Source organism: Myxine glutinosa, chromosome 13, assembly GCF_964187855.1.
Source record: "Myxine glutinosa chromosome 13, kmMyxGlut1.1, whole genome shotgun sequence".
NCBI classification, from domain to species: Eukaryota; Metazoa; Chordata; class Myxini; order Myxiniformes; family Myxinidae; genus Myxine; species Myxine glutinosa.
The window spans coordinates 35,075,808-35,103,697 of NC_136273.1; the positions used below are offsets into that span (position 1 = coordinate 35,075,808).

Genomic DNA, 27,890 nt, shown 5'->3' on the forward strand with positions numbered 1-27,890 from the left:
GTTTAGGAATGTTTAGAGGTCATTGCAATGTGATAATGACTTGTGACCATTTGTTGTTGAAACGTTTGGGAACATTCAAATGTTGTGTTTTGCTGACGTTTCCACAACGTCGCCACAACGTTTCACTTTCGTTGTTGCAACGTTTTGCTCCAACGTTTTGTGAACATTCAAATGTTGTGTTTTGCTGACGTTTCCACAACGTCGCCACAACGTTTCACTTTCGTTGTTGCAACGTTTTGCTCCAACGTTTTGTGAACATTTAAATGTTGGGTTGTGCTAACGTTTCCACAACGTCGCTACAACATTTCACTTTCGTTGTTGCAACGTTTTGCTCCAACGTTTTGGGAACATTCAAATGTTGTGTTTTGCTGACGTTTCCACAACGTCGCCACAACGTTTCACTTTCGTTGTTGCAACGTTTTGCTCCAACGTTTTGTGAACATTCAAATGTTGTGTTTTGCTGACGTTTCCACAACGTCGCCACAACGTTTCACTTTCGTTGTTGCAACGTTTTGCTCCAACGTTTTGTGAACATTTAAATGTTGGGTTTTGCTGACGTTTCCACAACGTCGCTACAATGTTTCACTTTCGTTGGTGCAACGTTTTGCTCCAACGTTTTGGGGACATTCGAATGTCAAGTGAATCGAATGAGAATTCAGGAATTATTTCATTATTAACGATTAATGAAGTACTTATTTTAATTAATTACATTTCTTATTACATTACAGTAATTACATTACAGTAATTACCTGAGGTAATTACAGTAATTACAGTTCCGGTAATTACAGTAATTACAGTAATCATTACAGTAATTGCAGTAATCTTATTACAGTAATTACATTACATTAACTCAGGCACCTTTTGAGTAAGGAAGCTGATATTTGGACATGACACTGACCAAGTGATGTGGCTGTCAAGGAAAATATTGATTTATTGATTAATCATTTAATAAATTAACTCGTTGATTTATAAATGACTTATTTAATTAAAATTCCTCAGAGATACATCTTCGGATGAAATACTTGCAGATTGGTTATGCTATGAGCCAATTGATTAAGGAAAATATTTTGTGATGGCCATATTGGCAATTTCGTGGCCATATTCGTGGCAACTCAGTTAGTGCCACTGCACCTTTAAAATGCATCCCTGCGTTCATTTTTCGATCGATTGAGTTGAAATTTTGAACAATCGGAGCTGGACTGTCGTTGTTAACGACTCTAGCACGCACTCGTCCAATCAGGATGGAGCGGTATGGTCCCCGGATTATCACTGCTCGCAGTTATAATTAATTTTACTTTTCTCTTGGTCATATAATTTTGAAGACATGCATGTCATGATAGAGGAAATGTTTGTTCTGTGAAACGGAATAAATGTTGTTTATTTGTGTGGGTGTGTATTTTTGTGTATTTGGATATATTTTCACGACTAATTCCAGTTATCGTCCGGCAAAATGTCTGCTCGTTCCTTTTCCTTTGAGTCGTAAATTCCTGTTGAACTCTCATTAAAATGCGGAATTAAGTACGCTGTGTGATGATGGAGATCCTTGATGACGAATCAGGAATAGTGAATGAGCAAACAAATATCACGGATGGTACGCCGGATAGGAAAATGTAGATGAAACCCCTTTTGCTCAGGTGCTGTGCAGCGCTGCACAAAGATCCATATGAGCGGGGCCTGGGTGCTGTGTAATTAGTACACAAAGAACCAATTACTAGGGTGCTGAATAAACACAAAGATCCATTTTTGGAGCTGGTTCTCCCGGTGCTGTGATTTATTCAAAGAACCAAATCTTGCAAGAATTAAGATATGATTTGTCGACATTATAAATACTTTAATATATGTAACGATTTTGTAACGATCATCCTGCAAAAGGTCTGCTCGTTCTTTTTCCTTTGAGTCGTAAATTCCTGTTGAATTCTCATTAAAATGCGGAATTAAGTACGCTGTGTGATGATGGAGATCCTTGATGACGAATCAGGAATAGGGAATGAGCAAACAAATATCACGGATGCTGCGGCTAGAGCAGTGGAAGCGATTTTTGAATTGTTCAATGATTATTCGATATTGTTATGACTTTTTGTCAATAGGTATACTAAGTGGCCATGAGGTAGCCTGTTGCTATGTACAGTTTTATTCTATTGTTGATTATACCACATAGCTGTGGTGATAAAGGAAATGTTCGTTTAAATAGATGATTATGATAGGACCATGACTATAAAATCATGATGATTATTATGAATGATATCATAGGGTTCAAATGCAGAATGCTGCATGAACTTGGGAAAGAACTTTCAAGCCCTATGGGATAAATTGGGTATTACAAGCGATGGAGTTTCAAAATTTAGCATGATTGAAGGAATTTGACAGCCCCATTTCAGGAGTTTTACGAAATTTATATTGCCAAGAGATTTTGGGTACTATTAAAAGGAAAATGATGAGATATTTTTCCCAAAGAACTTTAATATCTGGCATCCATTTTGGCTGTCTCACGAATGAAGGATGAGTTGCCTTTAGTGGTTGCAAAGAAAAATTTGTGGAGACCAGGCAAAATGGGAAAATATGTCAGATATGACCCTAGGACAGGACGGCGATTCATCAATTGACATGAGGTACGAATCCGAGGTGACGACCGATGAAATTCGATCTCAGTCAATGGATGGACCTGTCCTGACATCATTGGGGAAAGGGCTTATGCAAGGAGACATCCAAAATGATTAATTTGATTTATTGATGAATATTGATGAATTAATTGAAATTGAATAATTGATTGAATTGTTGATTGATTGAATCTGATTGATTGAATCTAATTGATTGAATTTAATTGAATAAATTTAACTGAATAAATTGAACTGAATAAATTGAATTGAATATATTGATTGTTTGATTGATGAAAATGCGGTCTCAAGAAAGAAGCTTTGATATCTTTGCGTGATATTAACAATGTGGAGACAACCTGGGAATATTGAGCAAGGTGGTGAGTTTATATACAGATATATATGTGCGGTTACCATTGTGTGATTTCCCCGTCAACAGAGCGGACACCTGAGGATTCACCCATTTCATACTGACCCTCCGGCTCATCTGCAAATACTGATCTGTGAGATTGGATTGTGCAAAAGCCATGGCTGAGGGAGATTCTCTGGAAATCACCGTGTGAACAGGTGGAGAGACCCTTCCTGGAGGTACGAGTGAAGCTTTAGAGGAACAAACTACAACACATCCAACGCTACTTTGATAAAAGGCAGAATGGGAAATGGAGCCTGCAAGAATACACAAGGACAACAAGAGATTCCACAAAAAGGTACTTGTACACATCATATGTACGACCGTTATGGTGCAGAAGCTATAAGGCAGGTCGAGAATTGGTATTTGTGGACAAAGGGACATGATGAGGAGTTTCCAAGAGATGGTACATTTGAGCGAAGTCGATTGGAAAGATTGGAACAAAGATTGAAAGCCAGGAAGAGACAGAATCTAACGGTAGACTGGCTTGCATTCCATCTTTGGGATGGTGAATCCAGACAACGGGAACAGCAAGAACGGATAACGGAACTAGAACTTAAAATAAAAAGGATACAGGATACAGTGGAGGAGACAAATGCACAACTGCCCTCGAAATTAGGAATGAAAGTGACAGTTGTCCCATCTGATTTCCAGTTGTCTCCCCAAAAAGGACGGTACAGAGAATTTTTTCGTGTTTCAGGAGATAACGAGAGATTGCAGTGGCAACTCAGGGATGTAGAGATGCAGCCCAGCAATACAAGTGCACAGGTGCACAGATCAGACAACGACAGAAACCGGTGTTTCGAGTGTGGAAAGATGGGACATTGGAGAAGAAGATGTCCGTATGTCAACAGGAAGACAAGGTCATGGGGCAAACCAAGATCAAGGGTACCAGTGCTTACCGGTACCTCAGACAATGATTAGGCCTTCATTGCTGCAAATCCCAAATGATGATTGGCCTCAACAGATTCGATTACTGGACAAACATGAATAACTGTCGATGATTCTTGTGTCTGAAAAGTTTTCAGAGCAAGAATGATTCATTTTTTCTTTTTTGCTTGTTAACAAATTAATAATTAATTGATCAAATGCCAAAATTGGATCTTCTATTTTGGGCACAGCAATTTTAAATTTACAAAGTTTGGAACAATTGCGTTGCAATTTTTTTGGCAAACCAAGTGACAAGAGTCACATGATGATCAGGTGGGAATTTCGGACTATTGTTCCGCACGATTGATAGGTCAATGGTCGACTGACATGCAAATGGGTGTGTAGTCAAAATTTGGATAGATTATTGTGAAGGCTGAAAGGGTAATTTCAATGTGACATCATGAGGGTTTTCTAAGAATGGACTTTTGGTTTATTTGTCTATAAGCATTTTGAATTTGATTGACAAATTTTATGAAATTGAAATAAAATTGACACCCATCTGATCTGTAAATAATGGTTCCAACGCAAACAAATATGCATAATGCATGTGTGTGTGTGTTTTTGTGTATCAATCTTACAAGATTGTTGACACCGACAGTGTGCCTGTCTGGAAATGGATAGTTTTATGTGGATGGGATTGGGATATGTGGATGGGATTGAATATCCAGAGAATCCGTAAAATAAAATAGAAATATAATTTGATTATGAACATTATCTCTTTTGTCAAGGGAAATGGAATATAAAAATTTGATGTGCTGGGTTATGAGCAGCCATTAATTAATAGTAAAATTGTGAGTAATTTTGGGATTCCATTTTTTGATAGAATGTATATGAGAATAACATCTATTTATGGATATGAGCTTCATAAAAGGAAATGAGGAAGTACAAAATCATCCAAATTTGGGAGAGGTCTTACACTGACTTCCCAGAATACTCTGCTCATGGATTTTATATATATAAACTTGAATTTTATCAGCATATAAATTGTGCTGTATGTATGGATGTGTTTTAGGCATAGATGATATGGGAAAATAGTAAAGAAAATTTTGCTGGTTTGAACTATTGTGGGTTTTCAGTTCTGGAGTTTAAACAAAGTCACTGGTTAACAGATGAGAAAGGATAGTAAATAAATTATTCTCTGCTGGGCAAATTAAGTACGATATTACTAAGACTTATGAGAGCTATTGTTCCGCCTTACAGCAGTGGAAAATTATTGGGAAAAATTAGATCCAACATAATGAATCTATAAAAGAATGTGATAGGGATAATATCCTCAATTTGTACTAATTATTTGATTGTGGGTAAAGGAATTAAGTCATCGTAGTGGATTGTTAACAGCAGCCTGAAAATGTCCTGAGAGTGTGCATCCATGTAATCAGAAATCCCAGATTTGTTTTTTTACAAACAACATTTTGGTAGAGGTCTTGTGTGGAACACTTCCTTGGTAGATAAAAAACGGTACTGCATGCTGGCAGCCACTTTTACGGCCAGTTAGGCCAAACAAATTGAGAGGAAATTGTAGTTAAATACGTAAGTTACACATGGCTATTTGTAAAAAAGGAAATTTGTTGAGATGGGAAACATTTTTTCGAAGGTTTATTAAGGTGTTATAATATGACATGTGGCAAGGCAAACTATTGGATGGGAAAATTAGATCTGGCTATAGAATAAATTTATTGACCCCTTGAAGTTAATTCTTCGAATCATTGTTTCACTGGCATTTTTTGTTCACATTGGAAATAGTTTGGTAGAGCTTTGGTTAAAACCTTTGGTTGCGGTATCTTGGAACGAAATGATAAACCATAGGAGATTGATAAGAATAGGAAAAAAAGATGGACCCAAAATAGAAAGTTGGATTCATGCCCCTCATTGCAAACAAGCACATGGGGCTAAGGTGGACGATCCCACAGAAAATGAGGCTGCACCTAGCAGCCCAGCAGAACATTCAGTGGTAGATAAATGATAGTAGTGATTTACAGTCATTTGAATTACATTTTAACACCCCTTGCATTGATAAACATTACATTTTCAACATGTGATATTCCTACTTGGGATAGTGACATTTATTTGCCTACATGACATACAATTACCTGCTGATATTAATACAACATGAGTGAAAAATGTATCACAACTACACTCATGATCAGGGGATTGAGTTCAACCCCGGGAGATAGGGGGATCATTTGTAAGACAAATAATCTGATTATGTTACATATTAAGGGATTTTCTTTATTTACCTTTTAGGAAGCTTGTTAGTTTGGTATATAATGTCTACAAGGAGTAGCAGACTTGTTTGTTGGTTTAGTAGTTATATTGGCAATTGTTTTAGTGGTGGCTTGCTTGAAAGCCTTAGTGACGGTGTGTTTGAATAAGGTAACCAACAACACGATGATAACGCATGAAGTGACAAATGAGGAAAGAAATGTGGATCCAGAAAAGGAAGACTTTTATGGCGACATAAACAGTAGAATTAAGATAATGGCATAACGACAATGTTATGAGTTGTGTCAATTACAATATCAGTGAACTCATATCACCACGAGTGCCACACTGTTAAGGGAAAAAGAGGGAAAAGAAAAAGTGGAGAGGAATTATGGTAATAATACATTATGCTTAATTTGTTGGTTTGGGAAAATTGTTGTTGGGAATTAGGTATTCCCGTTTGTGATTGTAATCATATACAATTTATTTTCTTAGAGTAGTGCTAAAATACCTGCATGAGTTAATTTTTGAACTATATTAACCTGAAAGCAATTGTGGATGCTATTCTTAGTTTAGTAATAAAATACATACCTGATTGAATATTATTTGTGTGACGCATATAAATGAATATAACTTTTTGTGTTAAGGAAAAACAACAAATTGTTGAATGTGAAACTATCGGAAGATATACATGATTATGCTGATTTCATGGTAAGATGCACCCTATCTGATCCAGTGTGTGCGGAAAGCAGATTCAGATGTGACTGAGCATAAAGATAAGACGAGATCACATTTTGGAGGGATTGCTAACGGAATTGGGAAGAAGTTCGAGAAAGAAAATTTGTGGCTAAAAAATGAAGTTAATCGTGGCATACACCCTCTTTCTCAAAGAATGATGAAGACATTCTCCCGTGTAACTTGGAGATGAATGCTTACCTTCACCAAGGAAATTTATGTGACCATTTGCCTGGATCACACTGCAACATATGAAAGAAAGGCGATCACTTACTCTTGTTCGAAGGCTTCGAACATTCACCACATCAGAAGTTGCAGGACAACGACATTTTACCTGCAACCTCTGTGAAATGCGGGGACATATGTTATTACTTCACCAACGTCCGGGGAACCAGCATGGAGCTGCAAAAAAAAACGGCTGTGCCCTTGTCACAACAGCTGTGCACGATTCTGCTGGTTGCTCCTGGTAAGGACCATGAATGACCTGAACACCATGGTCCCAACATCATTGTGGATGCATCCGGCATCCCTGTTCCACATCTTGCTGGCCAATCAACGTCACACCAATACTTGCTGCCCACTCATAATGAGGGAGGAGGCAAATCGACTACAACTGGGCGAAGGCCTTGTTCAAGGAATCATTATGGTTCACAGCAAAAAGTGGCAAGAATGCTACATGGAGAGAAGGGTCAGTCTATGACTCCGCAGGGTTACCACAACAGCGAAATCCTACACGAAGTAGTGCAGGAGCTATGAAGACATTAGGAGAAAATGTTTCATACCTGGATTCAAACACAAGTGATCAGCCCTTCCTTTCAAACAAAGTCAACATTTGTGTGGAGGCAAACGTTTTTGCCAGATGGTGCAGATGCTTTACAAAAACTTGAAAATGAAGTGAAATTGTTGTATCTTGGTGATGGTGAAGTGTTGTTTTGAAAATATATTTGTGATGCAAATGCAATAGATTGAACAATATGGAAGAAGTCAATGACCAACGAAATGTTTTGTGATTCTTGCAGGATGACGGTGTATGCCTAAGGGAATTTGATTACCAAAGTGATTGATTATTTACTTATACTTGTAATGATGTTTACTAGTAGTGATTGATTATTTACTTATACTTGTAATGATGTTTACTAGTAGTGATTGATTGTTTACTTATATTGATGTTTAGATTAATGGTTAATATAAACAAAAACAAAAAGATGAGGGAATTGTGGAAGGGTAACTCAGTGTAACATATTGATTGGCCCTGGTAACTTATTAATTAACCTGGTAACAAAGCAGATACATTTTTCCTTTAATGAGTGTCAGAATGTGCTTGAACATGGTAATCTCTTGAAACACCTGGTCAAGGCCCCAGCACCCCCCTACTGTGTAAATGGAAATCACAGCAGGAGGGGAGCGAGCTGATGCCAGGACTCGGTGCAATGCATGACCTCGGGGCATTAGCGGACAGAGGATTAAGTCCAGTTTGGCGATATAAACGAGCAGCAAACGTTGGGTGAGGGGGACTTGTCATGAGAAGCGCTGATCGACGGCAGTGGCGGAGGAAACATCGGCTGAACGAGAGGGACCAGCGAAAAGAGTTAACCTGATCCATTATATTGTTGCGAATATGGAATTTGGCCTCCATATCCGCTTGTAAATATTCCCCTATTTTCTCCGATACTCCCCAACTCTCCCTTACCCCATTCCCTAGTCCCATTGTCTGTAAACAACACCCATTAGAGCCGATCTTCCCCTTCATCCCCCCATTAAATGTCGTGCCCAGGTCCCCCGCACCACACGTAGACAATTATAGGACATCTTGCTAGTTATTCTTAATCTATGTCAGTTAAGGACTTGTTTCCATTAATTATGACTCTTCGTTGCACCAGAATGTGATGATATGGCACCAGTAGGAGTTTAGGACCTTCCCATACCTCCCCGCATCTCTTCCCATCATCTCAAGCTCCAACAACAACCACAACAACAGCGGCTTTGCGTCCTCACTCCGGCTCGGTTGGCCGCCATTGAACATGTGCTCGACGGGGTTACCCAGAAGGGGGCTCCCTGTCGGCCCCTCGTCAAGGGCGGAGCCGGTAACCCCCGCACCCAATGAGAAGCCATGGGCCGATGCCATATGGGGCGGAGCTAACGAGCGAGGGCGTGACTCCCCGCCGGATATACGCGGCCCCGCGCCGGACGTGACGTGAGATGCGCCCCGAGCTTGGAAGGACAAGACGCCACCCTCCCGAGCGCTGAGCGACCTCCCCGGCATCTCCACCAAAGTCGCGACCCACGAGCGCTGAGCGACCTCCCCGGCATCTCCACCAAAGTCGCGACCCACGAGCGCTGAGCGACCTCCCCGCATCTGCTGGACACCACCGTACGTGATTCTGTCCCTGAGCCAGGTGCACCTGAGCCATCGATTGCCGCTTTCCTTGCCATCAAATCCCGTGTGAGTCAGCGTTGTCCCGTTTATCTGTGGTCTGTCTAGGGTTAATATAAGAGTGTGTCTAAGTGCCTGTCTTCCTATGCTGTCCCTCTTGTAGTTGTAATCTAACCTTTTTCCCTACGAATATACTTGAGAATCGAAACCCTGGTGTCGTATTGTGTCATTATAACCCAGCCGGGTGTCTTCTCTTTCCTATTGAGCCAGCGTAGCGCGATTAGTCAACATTCGGGCACAATCGGGTAACTTGTACGGATACGGCGGCCATCCCGCTCGGCCCACCATACCATCAAAGTCGTATCTGTAACAATTGGTGTCGAGGAGTGGAATTCGAACCCGGGACTAAATTAATTAGGCCCAAATTTTGGGAGGGAAAATCGATTCGGAGCGCGTTTCCCGCGCGAAATTATAACGGCGAAATTTCAATTTGTTTTACGAAAATAAAAAAAATAAAAACCGAATTTTGAAAGTCGCGCTATGGCGGATCAAGACGGCTGGGGTCCGGTAGGGGAGAGTGAGGCAGGGTCGGTCCAGGACCAAATTGAGGGACGTGAGGAGAGCGAAGCAGCGAGGGTAGCAGACGCGCAAAATGGCGCCTCGCTGGTCACCGCGCCCGCGACCGTGGTAGCGCCCCTGGTGGATCCGAACCTTTTTATGTTGCAAATGAGGGCCCTTATGGAACGAATGGGAGACCAAATTGTGGGAATGAGGGCTCAGGGTGAGCGATTAGAGGGCCAAATGGGGGTAATGAGGGACGAAGCGAGGGGTACCGGTGAGAAGTTAGACAATAATTTTGAGGAGTTAGACAAGAAAATTGGGAAGTTAGACAATAATTTTGAGGGGTTAGACAACGGGATAAAAGAAGTGAAAAATGGGTTAACGGGGGTAGAAAACAGAATGGCCGCTCAAGAGAATCAAATGGAAGGGATGCAAAAGGGGTTAGAGGGGTTAGAAAACAGTATGGAAGGCAAATTGAGGGACATGAGGGACCAAGCGGAAAGGGAAGTTAAACAAATGGAGCAGCAGATAGAGGGGGTCAGAGTGGGGGTAGAAACCAAACTGGATGCTCACAGGGAGGAAATGGAGCAGATGAGGGTGGCATCTGGGCAGGAGATGCAAGTGATGGGAGAGGAGATCAGAAGAGGAGTGAGTGAGGAGGTCGGAGGAGTGCGCGAGGAGGTGAGGCACTGTAAGGAGCGCATGGAGAAAGAGGTGAGAAAGGGGACTGTAAAATTGCAAGGTGGTATAGAGGAGTTGACGCTGGGAGTAGAACAACTGACAGTGGGACAAAAGGAGCTGGGGGACCAGGTAAAGAAGAACACAGCGGTAATAGAGGGTTTAAAATCGACACAGAAGGAGATGAAAAAGGACGTAGGGGTAATTAAAAAAGAGTGCCAGACGGTACATGAGGACCTGACGAGGAAAATGGACAAGGTGGTAGAGGTAATGGAGGTTAAAGAGCGGGAGGTGCGGGAGCACATAGAAAAAAATAAAGTGGAGTTAGAGGAAGAACTTAAAGGGGCGCACGAAGAGATGAAGGAGATGAAGCAAAAATTAGAAGAAGTGGAAGAAGGGGTGAGCGAAATTAAGAAGCGACGGAGAGAGGATAAGAAAGAGATAAAGGAGGAAGTAAAAGAATTGGTCCAAAGTCTGTGTTCGGATCGTGATGATGTGCTCATTAACCGGATGAGGGATTCGCAGGTGATGGAGGAGAAGCGAAGAGAAAGAGGACCCGGTGTAAGTGGTGACCAATATGGTCGTGCGTATGATGCGCCAGGTGATTTAATAAGCTTGGGGGTCGAGATAGACCCGGATGTTCGTGAGAGGCCAAGAGTGAGGTGTATGGCTGGTCCGGAGGGTATGGAACGAGAGGTGCGAGGTGTGGGTGAGCAAGGTTGTGGTGGTGGTGGTATGGAATGGGTAGCGGGTTGCGGAGGTGTGACCCATGCATCGACACCAACAGGGGTAGTTGTTGGAGGGACCGGGGAGGCACGAGAGCCCCTTGGGGGTAGTGTACTGTGGGGGCCCGGCCGGTTCGGCCCCGCGCTGACCCCGCAAGGGGCGACGCACGGGGTCCGGCCGGCGGGCAACGACTCGCATACGAGGTGGTCCCACAAGGTCCCACTCGCGCCGTATGACGGCAAGAGTGATCTACGCGCGTACCTGGCGCAGTTCGACTGTGTGTGTAAGGGTAACGGTTGGGGTGAGGACGAAGGTGGAGTACACCTGGTGGCCGCATTGCGCGGCGCGGCGGCGGAGGTGCTGACGGCATTACCAGCGGGTGCTCTCACCCTGCCAGCCCTCCGCGACGCCCTAATTAATCGATTTGGAATAGAACAGCAGAGCGAGCTTGTTAAAGCTCAGCTCGCGCTGCGAAAGCGCAAGCCCCAGGAAGCCATCGGGGAACTTGCCCACGACATTCGCCGCGCAGTGGGGATCGCACATGCTAGCATGGCAGCGGATTCCCGGGAAAGCCTGGCGCTGGACCATTTTATCCAGGCCCTCCCGGATATTGAGCTCCGGCAACAGCTCGCCATGTGGCGCCCGCAGACTCTGAGCCAGGCGGCTGACGCTGCGGCCCGTTGGGAAGCAGCGAGGCCCCTGGCCCGGGGGGGCGAGCGTCTCGCAATGGCGGTCCGCCAGATGGGACCCCCGATGGAGGGCGGACCCCTTAGGGGGCCCGCCCCCGACGTGGGTCCTGACCTGGCGGGCATGGTCCGGAGGCTGGTGGACCAGCGCCTGGCAGGACCTGGACCATGGCAGGCGGCCCCGGAGGTGGCCCGCGGTGGACCACGAGCGGGTAATCCAATTCGGACCTACAGGGGGGGGAATTTGGAATTCCGGAGGCAAGCACCTTATCAGGTGAGGTGCTATACCTGCAACCGCCTGGGTCACCTGGCGCGGCACTGTCGAAACGCGCGCCGGGATGATCCCCGGCAGTTGAGGTCCTCAACTCCGCCCAGGGGGGAGCGGGTTAGCCGACCCCAGACACCCCCCCGCCAGACCCCGGGAAACTAGAAGGTGTCGGGCACGTAGGGCGGTGTTCGGCAGCAGAGGATGGAGGAGAGCCCTCATTGACGCGACAGGTCATTTATTGTGGCCAAATTGGAACCGGTAGCCTGACAATTAGATGCAAAATTGCCGGCGTGGGGGTAGACGCCGTCGTGGACACAGGAGCTAGCGCCACGATCATCAGCCCTGTGGTCCTTGATTCGAGCGCAGGTGGCTGGGATAAGATCCAGCGCCTGCAAAATTATAGTTTGCAGCTTGCTACCGGGGTAACGGCCCCGATCATAGGGCGTGGTTCTGTGACCCTCAAGTTAGGGTCGGTAAGGAGGGAGATAGATGTTTGGGTGGCGGAGGTGTGCGACCCATGTTTAATAGGGTTGGACCTGTTGACTGCCAGCGGTTGTAAAATCGACTTGTGCCGGGGGATCCTGCAGGTGGGAGTAGAAGAGCTGCCGTTAGGGGGAGTGAGCACGGCCGAGAGAGCGGAGCTGGAGGCTTCCGAGGCCGTGACCATCCCCCCCAGGGCCGAGGCGATAGTGCCGGCCCGGTGGGCAGCTCGCCCAACATGGCAGGAGTCCTGCGGCCTGGTCGAACCGGTGGCAGCGCAGTCCATACCGGGTTTAATCGTGGGCCGCACCCTTGTAAAAACGGACGGACCGGTAGTGGCCGTCCGAGTAGTAAATGTGAGTACAGAACCACGCACTATAGTAAGGGGCACGAGGGTAGCTGGCTGCACCCCAGTTGAGGAAGTCGCGACAGTGAGGGGCGAGAACGTCCAGCCGAGCCGACCCCGGGGGGAGCCTTCAATAACAAGTAGGAATTGGCCCGATCCCATTTGCGAGATGGTAAATCGTAGTAGCGTAGAGTTGGGAGGTACCCAGAGGGAGGCCTTACACAAACTGGTTGGGTCCCATTTGGACCTCTTCTCCCTGTCCACCGAGGATATTGGACGTACGGGCCTGGTGAAACATCAGATCCACACCGGTGAGGCCCGGCCTATTCGTCAGGCCGCCCGACGGCTCCCTTGGAGCAAGAGGGCGGAAGCTGACGAGCAGGTTGCAAAAATGCTCGACGCAGGTGTGATCGAGCCCTCGGGAAGTCCTTGGATGTCACCTGTTGTGCTGGTCAAAAAGAAGGATGGGACCACGCGGTTCTGCGTGGACTATCGCCAGCTAAACAACGTGACACTCAAGGACTCATATCCCCTGCCAAGGATTGATGACACCCTCGATGCCGTTGCGGGCTCAAATTGGTTCACAACTTTGGACCTCAAGAGTGGGTATTGGCAGGTGGAGATGGATAGGGCAGGGAAGGAGAAAACGGCATTTTCCACAGGTAAGGGACTGTATCAGTTTACTGTGATGCCGTTTGGTTTGTGTAACGCCCCCGCCACCTTTGAGAGATTGATGGAGCATGTACTAGACGGCATGCCATGGCAGTCATGCCTGGTGTACCTGGATGACGTCCTGGTACATGCCCAAACGTTCCCCCAGGCACTAGCTAATTTGGACCAGGTGTTCGGGTGCCTCAGACAGGCAGGGTTGAAGCTGAACCCGAGTAAGTGCACTTTGTTTGCAAGAGAGGTGGCCTATCTAGGTCACGTGATTGGCCGCGAGGGGGTAAAAACAGACCCAGACAAAATTAAAGCGGTAGAGGAGTGGCCCGCACCACGTACCATCAAAGAGGTGCGGGGATTTTTGGGACTCTGCTCCTACTACCGGCGCTTTGTGGCGAAATTTGCGGAGTTGGCCCGTCCCCTCCACCGGCTTACGGAGAAGGGGACGCGATTTAATTGGACACGGGAGTGCCACGAGGCCTTCCAAAAATTGAAGGGGTGTCTAACATCCGCACCCCTTCTAGCTTACCCCACTAGTGACGGGACATTTACCCTGGACACGGATGCGAGCCAGGAAGGATTGGGCGCAGTTTTGTCTCAGACACAGGAGGGCGTGGAGAGAGTGATTGGTTATTATAGTCGGGCCTTAAGTAGGCCCGAGAGAAATTATTGCGTCACTCGCAAAGAGTTATTGGCTATGCTGGCTGCCATGAACCATTTCCACCCGTACTTGTACGGGCGGAAATTTTTGGTTAGAACTGACCATTCCTCCTTGCAATGGCTCCTTCGGTTCAAGGAACCGGAGGGCCAAATTGCAAGGTGGTTGGAAAAGTTGCAGCAGTACGATTTTGATGTGGCCCATAGGGCCGGGAAGGCCCATGGTAATGCGGACGCACTCTCTCGGCGTCCTTGTCTGGGGGAAAACTGTAAATTTTGTGCGAGACACGAGGAGAGGGAGCAATTGGGCGATTCCGCCCCGATTCTCGTCGTCCGGGCAACCCGGGTGAGAGGGCCAATTTTGCCACTAACCGCGGACGAGGAATTTGGAGAGTTGGCTTGGAGCACGGCCCAGCAGGAGGATCCTGTTCTGGGGCCGGTGTTCCAATGGGTCAAATTGGGGCAAAGACCAAGGGGGGAAGAGGTCACCCCCCTCGGGGCGCAGACAAAGGCATATTGGGCTCAGTGGCAGACCCTGGAATTGAAAGGCAACATCTTGTATCGCAAGTGGGTGGAGGTTCCCTCTGATCGAACTTCCTGGCTGGTGATAGTCCCTGACAAATTCAAGAACGTCATATTGCAACAGGTGCATGGTACCCGCTCCGGCGGCCATTTGGGCAGGACAAAGACAATATCTCGGGTCCGCCGGAGGTTCTATTGGGTGAATATGGGGCGCGACATACAGGACTGGTGTCGGAGATGCGACGCCTGTTCTGCCAAAAAGGGACCAGCACGGAGGATGAGGGCCCCCCTTCAATTACATCAGGTGGGGGCCCCCCTTGAGCGGGTGGCTATGGATATTCTAGGACCGCTGCCCCGCACCCGCCAAGGTAATAAGTATATCCTCGTTGTGATGGACTACTTCACCAAGTGGCCGGAGGCCTACGCCCTCCCCAACCAAGAAGCAGGGGTGGTAGCGCAGGCCTTCGTGGAAGGATTTGTGTGCCGGCATGGGATTCCACAGGAGTTGCACACCGACCAGGGACGAAATTTTGAGAGCAAATTACTAAAAGATGTGTGCAGTCTCCTGTCAATTCGAAAAACCAGGACAACGCCTTTAAGACCTCAATCTGACGGGATGGTGGAAAGATTCAACCGAACTTTAATCCAACAACTGGCACTGTTCACCACCACCCGTCAGGATGACTGGGACGAACATCTCCCTTACTTGCTCATGGCCTACCGAACCAGCCAGCACGGGGCCACCGCATGCAGTCCAGCGTTGCTTATGTATGGGCGGGAGTTACGGGCTCCCGCCGACTTGCTATGCGGTCCCGTGCCAGACACAGTGGTTAACCCGCCGAGGGAGGGGTACGCACGTCACCTAGAGGAAGGCATGGAGCTAGTCCATGCCTTCGCCCGCCGCCAACTCCATCTGGCGGGGGAAAAGATGAAGCGCAGGTACGACGACCGGAGCCAGGGGAGTCAATACGCTCCGGGGATGAAGATTTGGTTCTTTAATCCCCGGAGGCGGAAGGGAAGGTGCCCAAAACTCACCTCCCCCTGGCAAGGCCCAGGAGTCGTCCTGTCGCAAATCTGTGACGTGGTCTTTAAGATCAAAATGGGGCCACGAGCCCTCCCTCGGATCGTCCACGCCGACCGGATAAGACCTTACACCGGCGAGCAGGCGCCCCCGTGGATCGCCTCGGCTTTAGATGCCGAGGCGGGACCCAGTACCTCTGAATAAGGGGGGCTTATTAGTGCCAGAGGACTGGGGGATTGAGGAGCGATAGGCCCGGTGGGAGAGGGTGGCATCCCTGCCACCTTTCCCATGTGAGGGGGGCAAAGGAGCAATAGCTTATGGGGTGTATGGCAGTGAAAACTAGCCCGGGTGGGTTAGGATATTGTGTGTAGGGATCTAGAGAAGATGACCTTAGGTAACGTTAAGGTTAGTTAGTGACTGATACCTGTAGTGGGGACGCAGGTAGATTAGTGTGGATTATAATGACGAGGGAGCGCAATAGTTTAAAGGGACGACTGGGAAGCGCAAGTTTCAGAAGGGAGTAGTTAGCTGAGATGATGCCGTGTTTGTGAGAATTGAACAGGTGTGATTGCACAGGTGTGCAACTGGACAGGTGTGTGGAGCAGTGTATGAGTAGTGAGTGTGTGGATCAGCGCGAATGCGCTTGGGGAGAGAAGGGTGCAGGTGGCACCAGGTGTGAGAGCACAGGTGTGCAGGTACAGGTGTGTGGAGAGAGTTGGAGTGAGTGGTACGGAGTGGTGTGCATGGTGCGAAGGTGTGGATGGGGGAAGAGTGGACCCCTTTCACGAGCACCCGGGGCGGGTAGTGTAAGTGTTAGGTAGAGGGTGCAGGTAAATTGTGGTTGGATATTGGCATTTGTGGTGCGGTTGCAGAATGGTGTTGTGAATGGGTGCATTAGTGTTGTGGAAATGGCTGGGCGTGTAGCCTGTTAGTGTGTGTAGTTGGTTGGGCACTCCACCACTGTGAGGATGTCGGCCAGGTGAGGCCGCAGGTGGGCTCTGGGAGCCGGTAGTTGTGAGTGGGTGCCTGAGGATCCCGGGTGTGGATCGGGCAGCCCAGTGCCAGAGAGGGCACGGAGTGGGGAGAGAGCCAGAGGGCCTTCCCCAGGTAGTTAGGGTAGGGTGAGGAGCAGGTAAGCTCGGAGGCAACTGCAGTGGTGGAGGTGTGCAGGTGGGTAGACCCACTGGGAGAGGTACACGCCGCAGCCCAGAAATTGTGCGAGGGCACCGGGAGATGAATCGGGGGAGTGAGACCCCAAATTGAAGAGCACCACAGTTTGGCCAATGGGAATTGGTTTTTAGAACCCATAGTGTAAGAGGGCCAATGGTTTGGCCGGAGAAAGCCCCCGGGTAGTGTAAAGTTGTTAAAGTCATTTAGGAAATAGTTAGGATTGATGAACCTGTCGCACCATACGCAGCCACTTACCTGTGGTGATGATGATGACTCCACACCTGTGTTTTCTTTGTTCTGTGTGCAGGAAATGAGATTGCTGTGGATTTGTGAGACGCATCACGACGTGGATGAGACATTGGGGTGATTCCATCTCTCCCTCCTTAGGAGGGACTGATGATGAATTGGTGATGGCAAATTTTGATGTGCAGTTGGAGATGGCAAATTTTGATGAGAGTTGAAAATGGCAAATTTGATTGGTTAGGAGGGAGAGAAGACGAATTTGGTTTATGGGAGGAACGGGGAAGACAGTAGGGATGTTTGTTGATTTGTAAAGTAGATGTTTATGGGTAGTGTTGTGTTTTGTGGATACAGTAAGGGGTAAGGGAGGGGCCATGTAGGTTACCTGGTGGTGGGGGGGGGCGTACGATAGGAACGTACCTGTCTCACCTGGTTCCCATGTGCCCCCAGTGTGCATTACCAAAATTGCGTGCACTTTTGCGCCCTTACCACCTTACTCACTTGTTTCTTCTGTTGTCTCCCACCTCCGAGGATCTGGCTTTGGGGTAGAGAGAGAGGAGAGAGAGGTGCTGGCGACGCAGTTGTGGGCCTGCACTTTCGCTGTTCGCTGCCTGGATCGGTACACCATATGGACCGCAATGTTTGTGGCCACCCACAATGGACCGCAGTTCGTTTGCGGCCAAGCACCACCCGGGGATGGACCTATGGATCAACGTGGCACCTATGCCATACAGGTGAACCACTAATAGTTAACACCACCAAGTGCACCACAAGAAGAGCCAGAGACACCTGCAGGGTTAGGGGTTGTCGAATTTATTTTTATTCCAATGAACAATGGTGACTGCACCGATTGGTGGTGGGGTGGTGCTTTTGATGCTGGGATGGGGTGCTCTGCACGTTATTAAAGGCCGTCGGCCACAGAGCACTCGTGGGTTGGTGTATCGATGCTGGCAAGCGCGCTCTCTCTATGCATAACATCTGCATGTGTTCCTCCAAAGACAGGTCCTGGATCGTAGTGTAAATAGCAGCGTAGTCTTGTAAATAATGCTCCCTACCGGCTGTATGTTTAGTTTGAGAATTCTTTCCGGATTCGGTTATCCTGTGGGTGTGTTTCTGTGAGGAGAAGGGTGCAACGTCGCAGGGGGACATATTTACTCATTTGTGAATATCTGTAAAACTGTCGCACTCAGGGTAGAGTTAATAGTAGAGGGAACTACATTGCGTGCCACACTAAAGTAGGTAAAAATTTATCGGGTCGGGACGCCCCGAGGGTAGAGAAGGGTGCAATGTTGCGAATATGGAATTTGGCCTCCATATCCGCTTGTAAATATTCCCCTATTTTCTCCGATACTCCCCAACTCTCCCTTACCCCATTCCCTAGTCCCATTGTCTGTAAACAACACCCATTAGAGCCGATCTTCCCCTTCATCCCCCCATTAAATGTCGTGCCCAGGTCCCCCGCACCACACGTAGACAATTATAGGACATCTTGCTAGTTATTCTTAATCTATGTCAGTTAAGGACTTGTTTCCATTAATTATGACTCTTCGTTGCACCAGAATGTGATGATATGGCACCAGTAGGAGTTTAGGACCTTCCCATACCTCCCCGCATCTCTTCCCATCATCTCAAGCTCCAACAACAACCACAACAACAGCGGCTTTGCGTCCTCACTCCGGCTCGGTTGGCCGCCATTGAACATGTGCTCGACGGGGTTACCCAGAAGGGGGCTCCCTGTCGGCCCCTCGTCAAGGGCGGAGCCGGTAACCCCCGCACCCAATGAGAAGCCATGGGCCGATGCCATATGGGGCGGAGCTAACGAGCGAGGGCGTGACTCCCCGCCGGATATACGCGGCCCCGCGCCGGACGTGACGTGAGATGCGCCCCGAGCTTGGAAGGACAAGACGCCACCCTCCCGAGCGCTGAGCGACCTCCCCGGCATCTCCACCAAAGTCGCGACCCACGAGCGCTGAGCGACCTCCCCGGCATCTCCACCAAAGTCGCGACCCACGAGCGCTGAGCGACCTCCCCGCATCTGCTGGACACCACCGTACGTGATTCTGTCCCTGAGCCAGGTGCACCTGAGCCATCGATTGCCGCTTTCCTTGCCATCAAATCCCGTGTGAGTCAGCGTTGTCCCGTTTATCTGTGGTCTGTCTAGGGTTAATATAAGAGTGTGTCTAAGTGCCTGTCTTCCTATGCTGTCCCTCTTGTAGTTGTAATCTAACCTTTTTCCCTACGAATATACTTGAGAATCGAAACCCTGGTGTCGTATTGTGTCATTATAACCCAGCCGGGTGTCTTCTCTTTCCTATTGAGCCAGCGTAGCGCGATTAGTCAACATTCGGGCACAATCGGGTAACTTGTACGGATACGGCGGCCATCCCGCTCGGCCCACCATACCATCAAAGTCGTATCTGTAACAATATTATGCGGTATCATTTTGGTAATTGGATTAAGTGAATACAGTTAATAAACTAGACCTTTTGTAACCTGTGTCCGGTCATTGGAGTCCTGAGTCCCCCACTACATATTCCCTAACAAATCCATCATTGCTTCGGATATCAAATCCTTCCTCTTCTCCAATGGCTTGATCTCCGATCATGAATTCGGATTCAGACCAGGTCATTCTACTCTGGACATGCTGCTTCTGCTGTCTCAACAATGGATGGAGGTCCTCAATGCCAAACAGGAAATCAGAGCTGTCTCCCTTGACATATCACGTGACTTCGATACGGTCTGGCACCCAGCTCTGCTCACCAAACTCTCCTCCTGTGGTATTCAGGGAAATCTCCACTCATGGCTTGCGGATTTCCTCTCTGGTCGTAGGCAACGTGTGGCCCTGAATGGATTTCTCTCATCTTCCCTTCCTGTTCAGGCTGGAGTTCCCCAAGGCAGTGTTCTGGGCCCTGTGCTATTTCTGGTCTTCATCAATGATCTCCCCGACTCTCTGGAAAATCCTCTCTATCTCTTTGCTGATGACTCCACTATCTGCCGCTCCATTCCTCATCCCTCAGATCGGCAGTCTGCAGCCTCCTCACTCTCTGCAGACCTGGACAAAATCACAGACTGGTCAAACAAGTGGAACATGTCTTTCAATCCTGACAAATCTCACACTCTTACAATGTCTCTCTGAAAGGACCGACTGGAAAACCTTCCCATCTACTTTCTCAACAATCCTCTCCAAGAAGTTCTGTCGGTCAAGCTTTTGGGTCTCACTATCTGCCATGATCTTTCTTGGGAAAACCACATTTCCAAGCTGGCCTCCAAAGCCAGTCGCCGACTGGGCATCCTCCGTCGTGCGAAGTCCTTCCTTGGCACACCTGAGCTCCTCACCACATACAAGGCTTTCATCCGCAGCTCAATGGAATACTGTTCCCCCCTCTGGGCTGGTGCTCCTGCCTCACACCTTGCTCGGCTTCACGCTGTTGAGGCCAAAGCTTTCAGAATCATTGGAATCTCCTGCGATGTAGTCAACTCCGAGGGCCTTTCACTCACGCACCGCAGGCAGGTTGGTGGTCTTTCTGTCTTCTACCGACTCCTCTCCGGCCTTGCTCCCCCAGCTCTCTCTGTGCTCTGTCCCACCCAATATTCCCTCAGGTCGCACAAGATCTGCCTGCAACCCTCTTATGGTTAAACTGCCAAAGTCTAGGCTCTCTGCTCACCTTCACTCTTTCATTCCCCTTTTCTCCCGCCTCTGGAACAAACTCCCCCACTCCCTAAAATCCTACTCCTCCCTCTAGGTCTTTAAAACAGCTGTTCACCACCATCTCTTATCTTCCCCCATCGAAAACCTTGATCTTTTCTACCCCCGGTAATTCACCCCAGAGTCCTTGCAGTGTCCATATGTTTTATTCCTCTCTCACCTCCCCCCAAGTCCTCCCGATGTCCCTGCTCTCAAATGTTGTGTTTGTGTCCTTCCCCCTCTCTCCCCATCTTGTCTGCCGCTCCCCTTGTTTTTTGTGTTTTGTGTGTCGGTTTGTCTTTTTGTGTGATTCATGTTAGCTCTTTCACGAGCCTCGATCTTGTATACAAAAAAAACCAAAAAAAAAACCCTCCTCCTGTGGTATCCATGGAAATCTCCACGCATGGCTTGCGGACTTCCTCTCTGGTCGTGGTCAACGTGTGGCCCTGAATGGATTTCTCTCCTCTCCCCTTCCTGTTCAGGCTTGTGTTCCCCAAGGCAGTGTTCTGGGCCCTGTGCTTTTTCCGGTCTTCATCAATGATCTTCCCGACTCTCTGGAAAATCCTCTCTATCTCTTTGCGGATGACTCCACTCTCTGCCACTCCATTCCTCATCCCTCAGATTGGCAGTCTGCCACCTCCTCACTCTCTGCAGACCTGGACAAAATCACAGACTGGTCAAACAAGTGGAACATGTCTTTCAATCCTGACAAATCTCACACTCTAAATATGTCTCTCTGAAAAGACCGACTAGACAGCCCTCCCATCTACTTTCTCAACAATCCTCTCAAAGAAGTTCTGTCACTCAAGCTTTTCGGTCTCATTATCTGCCATGATCTTTCCTGGGAAAACTACATTTCCAAGCTGGCCTCCAAAGCCAGTCGCCGACTGGGCATCCTCCATCGTGCGAAGTCCTTCCTTGGCACAAGTGAGCTCCTCACCACATACAAGGCTTTCATCCACAGCTCAATGGAATACTGTTCCCCCCTCTGGGCTGGTGCTCCTGCCTCACACCTTGCTCGGCTTCACGCTGTTGAGGCCAAAGCTTTCAGAATCATTGGAATCTCCTGCGATGTAGTCAACTCCGAGGGCCTTTCACTCACTCACCGCAGGCAGGTTGGTGGTCTTTCTGTCTTCTACCGACTCCTCTCCGGCCTTGCCCCCCCAGCTCTCTCTGTGCTCTGTCCCCCAAATATTCCTAAAGGTCGCACAAGATCTGCCTGCAACACTCTTATGGTTAAACTGCCAAAGTCTAGGCTCTCTGCTCAGCTTCACTCTTTCATTCCCCTTTTCTCCCGCCTCTGGAACAAACTCCCCCACTCCCTTCAATCCCACGACCCACTCCTCCCTCCAGGTCTTCAAAACAGCTGTTCACCACCATCTCTTATCTTTCCCCATCCAAAACCTTGATCTTTTCTACCCCTGCTAATTCACCCTGGATCCACTCTTTTGAAATTCCAACTTCTTTCCTGGAAGTCCTTGCAGTGTCCATGTGTTTTATACTTCTCCCACCTCCCCCCAAGCCCTCTCCCTCCCACAGATCTCTCGATGTCCCTGCTCTCAAATGTTGTGTTTGTGTCCTTCCCACTCTCTCCCCATCTTGTCTACCGCTCCCATTATTATATGTTTTCTGTCGGTTTGATTTTTTGTGTGACAAATGTTAGCTTTTTCACGAGCATCGATCTTGTATACAAAAAAACAAACAAAAAAATCATCCTCACTCGCAAGCCCATATCCAAGGAAGAGATTGTAATTCCAAAAACACAAAGAGAAAACCCGCACACTGGAGTGGTCTTGTTATTCATTTATTAACTGCACATGATTTTGTGGATTTCTTTTTTTAAATTTCAAGTGACATCACATAATTATGTGGTTAAATATAAACTAGGAGATCATTAAAACAACCATATCAAACAAACTAAATTCATACGGCTAATCTAAAACAATATGAATTTGTCCACAAATGAAATCATTGTCCAAGAGAGGGCTCAGATTTACTGCTTTTGGAGATGAAAACGAAACAAATACACCCACCACATCCCGAAAAAAAGTTTCGGTTAAAAATCTCGTTTGAAATGTACGTGTAAAAGATACCCGCAGCTGTGCATCGTGGATATCAAAATCACTGGGTATTGGGAAGGCCTGATTCCTTTAGTCTGTATTTTAACAGACAGCACCAGCATGTTGTTTAAGGAAAGCACCACCATGATTGCACAGACCCAAAGCACGAAGATGGATCAGTCAGGTATAAATACAAAGGAAGGTGGGCCTGAAGGGCCTTCTGTACAACATGAGAACAAAAATATTACCTGTGTGGTCAAAGGCTATGTACTGCGGCACTTGTCAGCAGCCATATTTGCTAACAAGTCAAGTTATCGTATTTCTAAAGTCAAAGACTCTCGTGTCTATCACTCGTATGGCTTTGTGCTTGTACGCCATCTTGGCTTGCATCGGCATTGTGGAACGGCAGACGTCGTTTACCTTGGGTTTGCTCATCCGCACCTGGTTGCACGCAAACAGGGGAAGGTAATTGCGATGAGGTCTTTCGATTCGTTTTGACGATCTCTTGATAGGTGCCGTCGACCCTTCGCGTGTCGACGGCGACTTGTGCACGACACGTATAGTGAGTGGTTCGGATCAAATTTGTGGGAACTCTTGGTGCCGCAGTAAGATTAGGAGGCACTTGTGAAAGCCGCGAAGGCAAAGTTAAAAAAGGCACACGGTCTCTCTGTAAATGCATTGGTTGCGACCTTCACACCTGACATTCCACCCGGACGGTATTTGAGACTCTTGAACTTCCTCCGACTCCGATTTCTCTCCACGAGGCCTTCCTCGACACGATAAATTTACATCTCAAACTCTTGAGGTGCGCCCCAAAGAGTAGGAATAAAAACGCAATCAAAATTAGAAAGTATTTATAATTGTCGCTACAATCTATTCGTTTAAAAGGCCTTCCAAGTCGACAGCCCCTCTAGTGTTTCAGCTAAATCCTTAGCAGCACCACAGTTTTCGCCAGGCCCAAGGGCTTGTGCCAAGATCCTGAGGAGGGCGCATTAGTCCCACAGATGCCCCGCCAAATGGACAGGCTCCTTGTAAACAAAATACTCAGAATGAAGACTTGATTTAAACTGACATGATCTATGACTTCTTGGTAAAGAAATTAAATTAAAATGTTTAAAAAATGTTCCTCCTCTTTCTTTAAAATTCCATGAAACAGAAGTGTAAAATGAAACGTGTTGTGGAAACACGTCGAGGTCTTTGTGCATAAACGAACCGAAAGCTTTCTCCGTGATACTTCCTGTTGTAACAGTTGTAGCACCATGTTGCTAGCTATCCAAAAAAGGCTTGAGCATAACAAGTCTTGAGTCAATGACTGTCGGTCAAAGTCCAGCAAGTATGAGGATTACAAAATGGAGTAAAATAATGGACGGAAAGTTCTCTTCGACGCTCAAAAGCTTGGTGAAGTGAGGCAGTGGCAGAAGGAAATAAGGATGATTGAATCTTATGGCCTGCTCGATAAGGATAAAATGGTATAAAACATGATTAATGAGTAGTGAGTAGTATCTTCGTGTCCAATAACAGGAATGTGGGGTTAAAGTCACTGATTGATGACACTCCACCCAAGCTCCCCTCCCCTTCCCCCAAAACATCATTTTTCCCCAAAAGGTTAAATCTGTATTTTCCTACAGTATAAGTCTCGCCCTTCAGTGAATCAGATCTACTCTGCCTCGGTTGATAATGTTTTTGTGACTAAACGATTATAAATGCATTTGAGAACCTTTCTGAGATTGTAACAACATTCATATAAATATAAGGCCACCGATTTATAACGTGTCAGCAAGGCTTTTCACTTTTACCGTGTGTGTGTCCGAGTATGAGTTTAGAATGAGGAAGGATTTGGATTCCATGAGTGATGGAGTCAGTGGAACAATGGGTCGGGATGGGATGGGGCGAGGTGTTAGGGAGGGGTAATGTGGGTTAGTGCAAGAAAACATTTTTTTTAGAGGAAATAATTATAGAAAAAGCCAGACATTCAAGTGTGCATGTGTACATTGAAACATGGAGCATACAGGTGTGTAATGTGGGAGGTAGTTGTATAGAATATGAGTAAGGAGAGGCGGCTTGTTGGCAGGGTATGTAAGGACATGTGGTATGTCGTTAAGGGAAGTAAGGTCACATGGTTTGTGTGTTGGGCTTGTAATGAAAAGGTGAAATGCAGGAGATGGTGTGTGGGTAGGTGAAGTATATAAGAATAAGTGATTATGTCGGCGAGGCAGTTTGTAGGTAGGGGATGTAAGGACACACAGCTTATGTGTAGGGGAAGTAAAGGAGAGGTAGTTTGTTGATTGGTGATAAACTTGGAGTTCTTCAAATGCAGGCAAAGTAGTCCTTGAGTGGAGCAAAGAGGTGTCTGATGACTGGTACACTCCATGATCGTCCAAGTAGTTTCTGGCGAGCTAGTCGGCTCATGTTGGACACGTCTGTGTAGTGCACCGGGAAGCCAAAAATCCTGGAGGTCGTGCACATCGGACAAGCAGGTTTTGCAAAATAGGAGTGACAAGGTGGATTGGGAAAGAATTAATCAATAAATCAACCCATTTCTTATACATCAATTTTCATTTGCAAGTAAAATATTCAAAGCACTTTACAAAGAAAGAACATTTAAAGAAGAAACTAGAAAAAGCAATCAGAGATTGCAGACCCTCGCCAAGACGTGTTTTCAGTGGTTTTTAAGGCTTTTGTGGTAAAACAAATATGGCGGCCAAAGCACGTGACCAATGACGTCATCATTTTTTTTTCTCCACCAATTTATCCCCAGATGCTGCTCAAGAAATTTCATCTTGATCGGATGAAGTTTTGTACTTGTTGAATTATGACGTCATAATGGAGGCATCTATGACATCATCATTAACATATTTTATTCCCCATGGAGAGTTCTTTACAATGAGCCATGTCTAAAATTTTTCTATTCAGCACTTTCGGAGATATAGAGGTGCAAAGTTGTTTGGTTTTTCCAAGATGGCGCCCGTACCATGTGATCTATGATTTCATAATTATCATTTAAAAATTACACAGGTGAAGTTGCACTTACGGTAAAAATTTGCCGTCAATCGGGCCAACGATTGCAGAGAAAATCATATTTATTCTGTGCGGACAAACAGACAGACAGACAGACAAAGAAACAGACTCAAATGCAATACCCTCTCCTCTGGCGAGGGTAACAAGTACAAATACATTCAAAGTACACCACTACCATGCCAAATATATAAATAACATATCCTCCAGTGCGCAGCATTGCTGGGGCACCTTCTACGCCGGTGATGCCGCTGTGCAGCACATGGAGACGGTTTTGGGAGGGAGAGGTGCACAATAGTTGATTGATTAATTGTGTAATTAAAATGAATGAATAATTGCAAAATAATTAATTTCTTAACCAATTGGCTAATAGCATACCTAAACCACGAGTGTTTCATCCGAAGCTGTAAGTTGTCAAAAATTAATTACATAGTCAATTAATCGAAAATATTAAATAATTAATTGATTGATCAATAAATTAAAAATATCCCAATAGCCACATCACTTGGTCACTGTTGTGTCCAAATATCAGCTTCCTGGCTCAAAACGTGCTTGAAATATTGCCCAGATGAGAAAGAAAATAAATAAGTGATTAATAGTTAAAATAAATAAATAATAATGGTAAAATAATTAAATTATTAATTAATTGGCTAATAGAATACCTAAACCACCACCGTTTCATCCGAATCTGTGACGTTTTGAAAATTAATTAGTTAAGTAATTAATGGAATCATTAAATAATTAATGGATTAATTGATTAATCGATAAATCAAACATACCCTTTACAGCCAAATCACTTGCTTATTGTCGTGTCCAAATATCAGCTTCCTAGCTCAAAAGGTGCCTGATATAATGCCCAGAAGAGAAAGGAAATAAATAAGTACTTAATTAATTGATAATAATTAAGTAATTAATCAATGAATTGATTAATCAAAAAACCAAAAATACCGTTTTTGTCAAAGCACGTGCTCACTATTGTGCCAAAATTTGAACTTATTGGCTCAAAGGATGGTGAAGAATCACTTTAAAAAAACAAATAATTATTGTATCCGAATTAATATTCAGATCTTCATCAAAATCGAATAGAATCGTCCTTGTCATGCACCTAACCTCTCCACCAAGTTTCATCCAAATCCGTCCATAACTTATTGAGATATCCTGCTATGTATAGTTTTTGGCCCTATCTCCCAATGATGAAGAATCACTTTAAAAATTCTAGTAGCCGGATCCGAATCCAGATCTTCACCAAAATCGAATCATTTCGTCGGTGTCACATACCCTACATCTCTGACAAATTTCGTCAGAATCCGTCCACACCTTTTTGAGATATCTTGTTCACAGACAAACAGACAGAGACAGACAGGGGTGAAAACCTTTGGTGGCAGAGGTAATAATATTCAAAATATAACATTCAATTTAAATTAAGTTGTTCCTTGATCATAAATAAAGTGATATTTGTGGACAGACAGACAGAAGTGAACCAATTTCTTCACCCCATTTTTCGTTTCGCGTCTTGTGATATCCTTTCATTTGTTATTGCAGTAAATAAATCAACCTTTGTTTAGATGTCATTGTCATAAGTAAAAAAAGAAATAAAAAATGCATGTGAGGTCGATGTAAAAACAAATTAACAATTTGAGAACAAACTTACTGGGCAGAACCTCTTACCTCTCTAACTCCGTAGACCACAAGATGTCCTCCTTTCCGGTCATCATGACTGGAAAGTGCTGGTCTTTGCCTTGCTTAATGGAGTTTGAGCGTGTTGTAATGGTGCGGACCTTGGTGAACTGCGAAGGGCAAGAAAGTATGATGTCACATCCTCATTATGGTTTCATATGGACTTTCCCTCCAAAATACAGTCTGCTCCT

The 27,890-nt window shown here is 46.3% G+C and overlaps 1 protein-coding gene across 10 annotated transcripts in view; it reads right to left on the reverse strand.

Annotated features, from left to right (window-relative positions):
- Positions 1–22,735: 22,735 nt before the first annotated feature.
- Positions 22,736–27,890, reverse strand: part of LOC137438841 (DNA (cytosine-5)-methyltransferase 3A) — a 90,316-nt gene continuing 85,161 nt past the window's right edge. For 9 of the 10 annotated variants that reach the window (XM_078767326.1, XM_078767325.1, XM_068134255.2 and 6 more), the window contains 2 exons: positions 27,691–27,809; positions 22,736–25,456 (listed from right to left, as the gene is read on the reverse strand). In XM_078767326.1, coding sequence (XP_078623452.1) covers positions 25,315–25,456; positions 27,691–27,809 — 261 coding nt within the window. In that variant the 3' untranslated portion in view covers positions 22,736–25,314. Of the gene's footprint in view, positions 25,457–25,763; positions 26,093–27,690; positions 27,810–27,890 lie in introns of those variants that run through there. The other variant, XM_068134257.2, reaches the window with a different exon arrangement.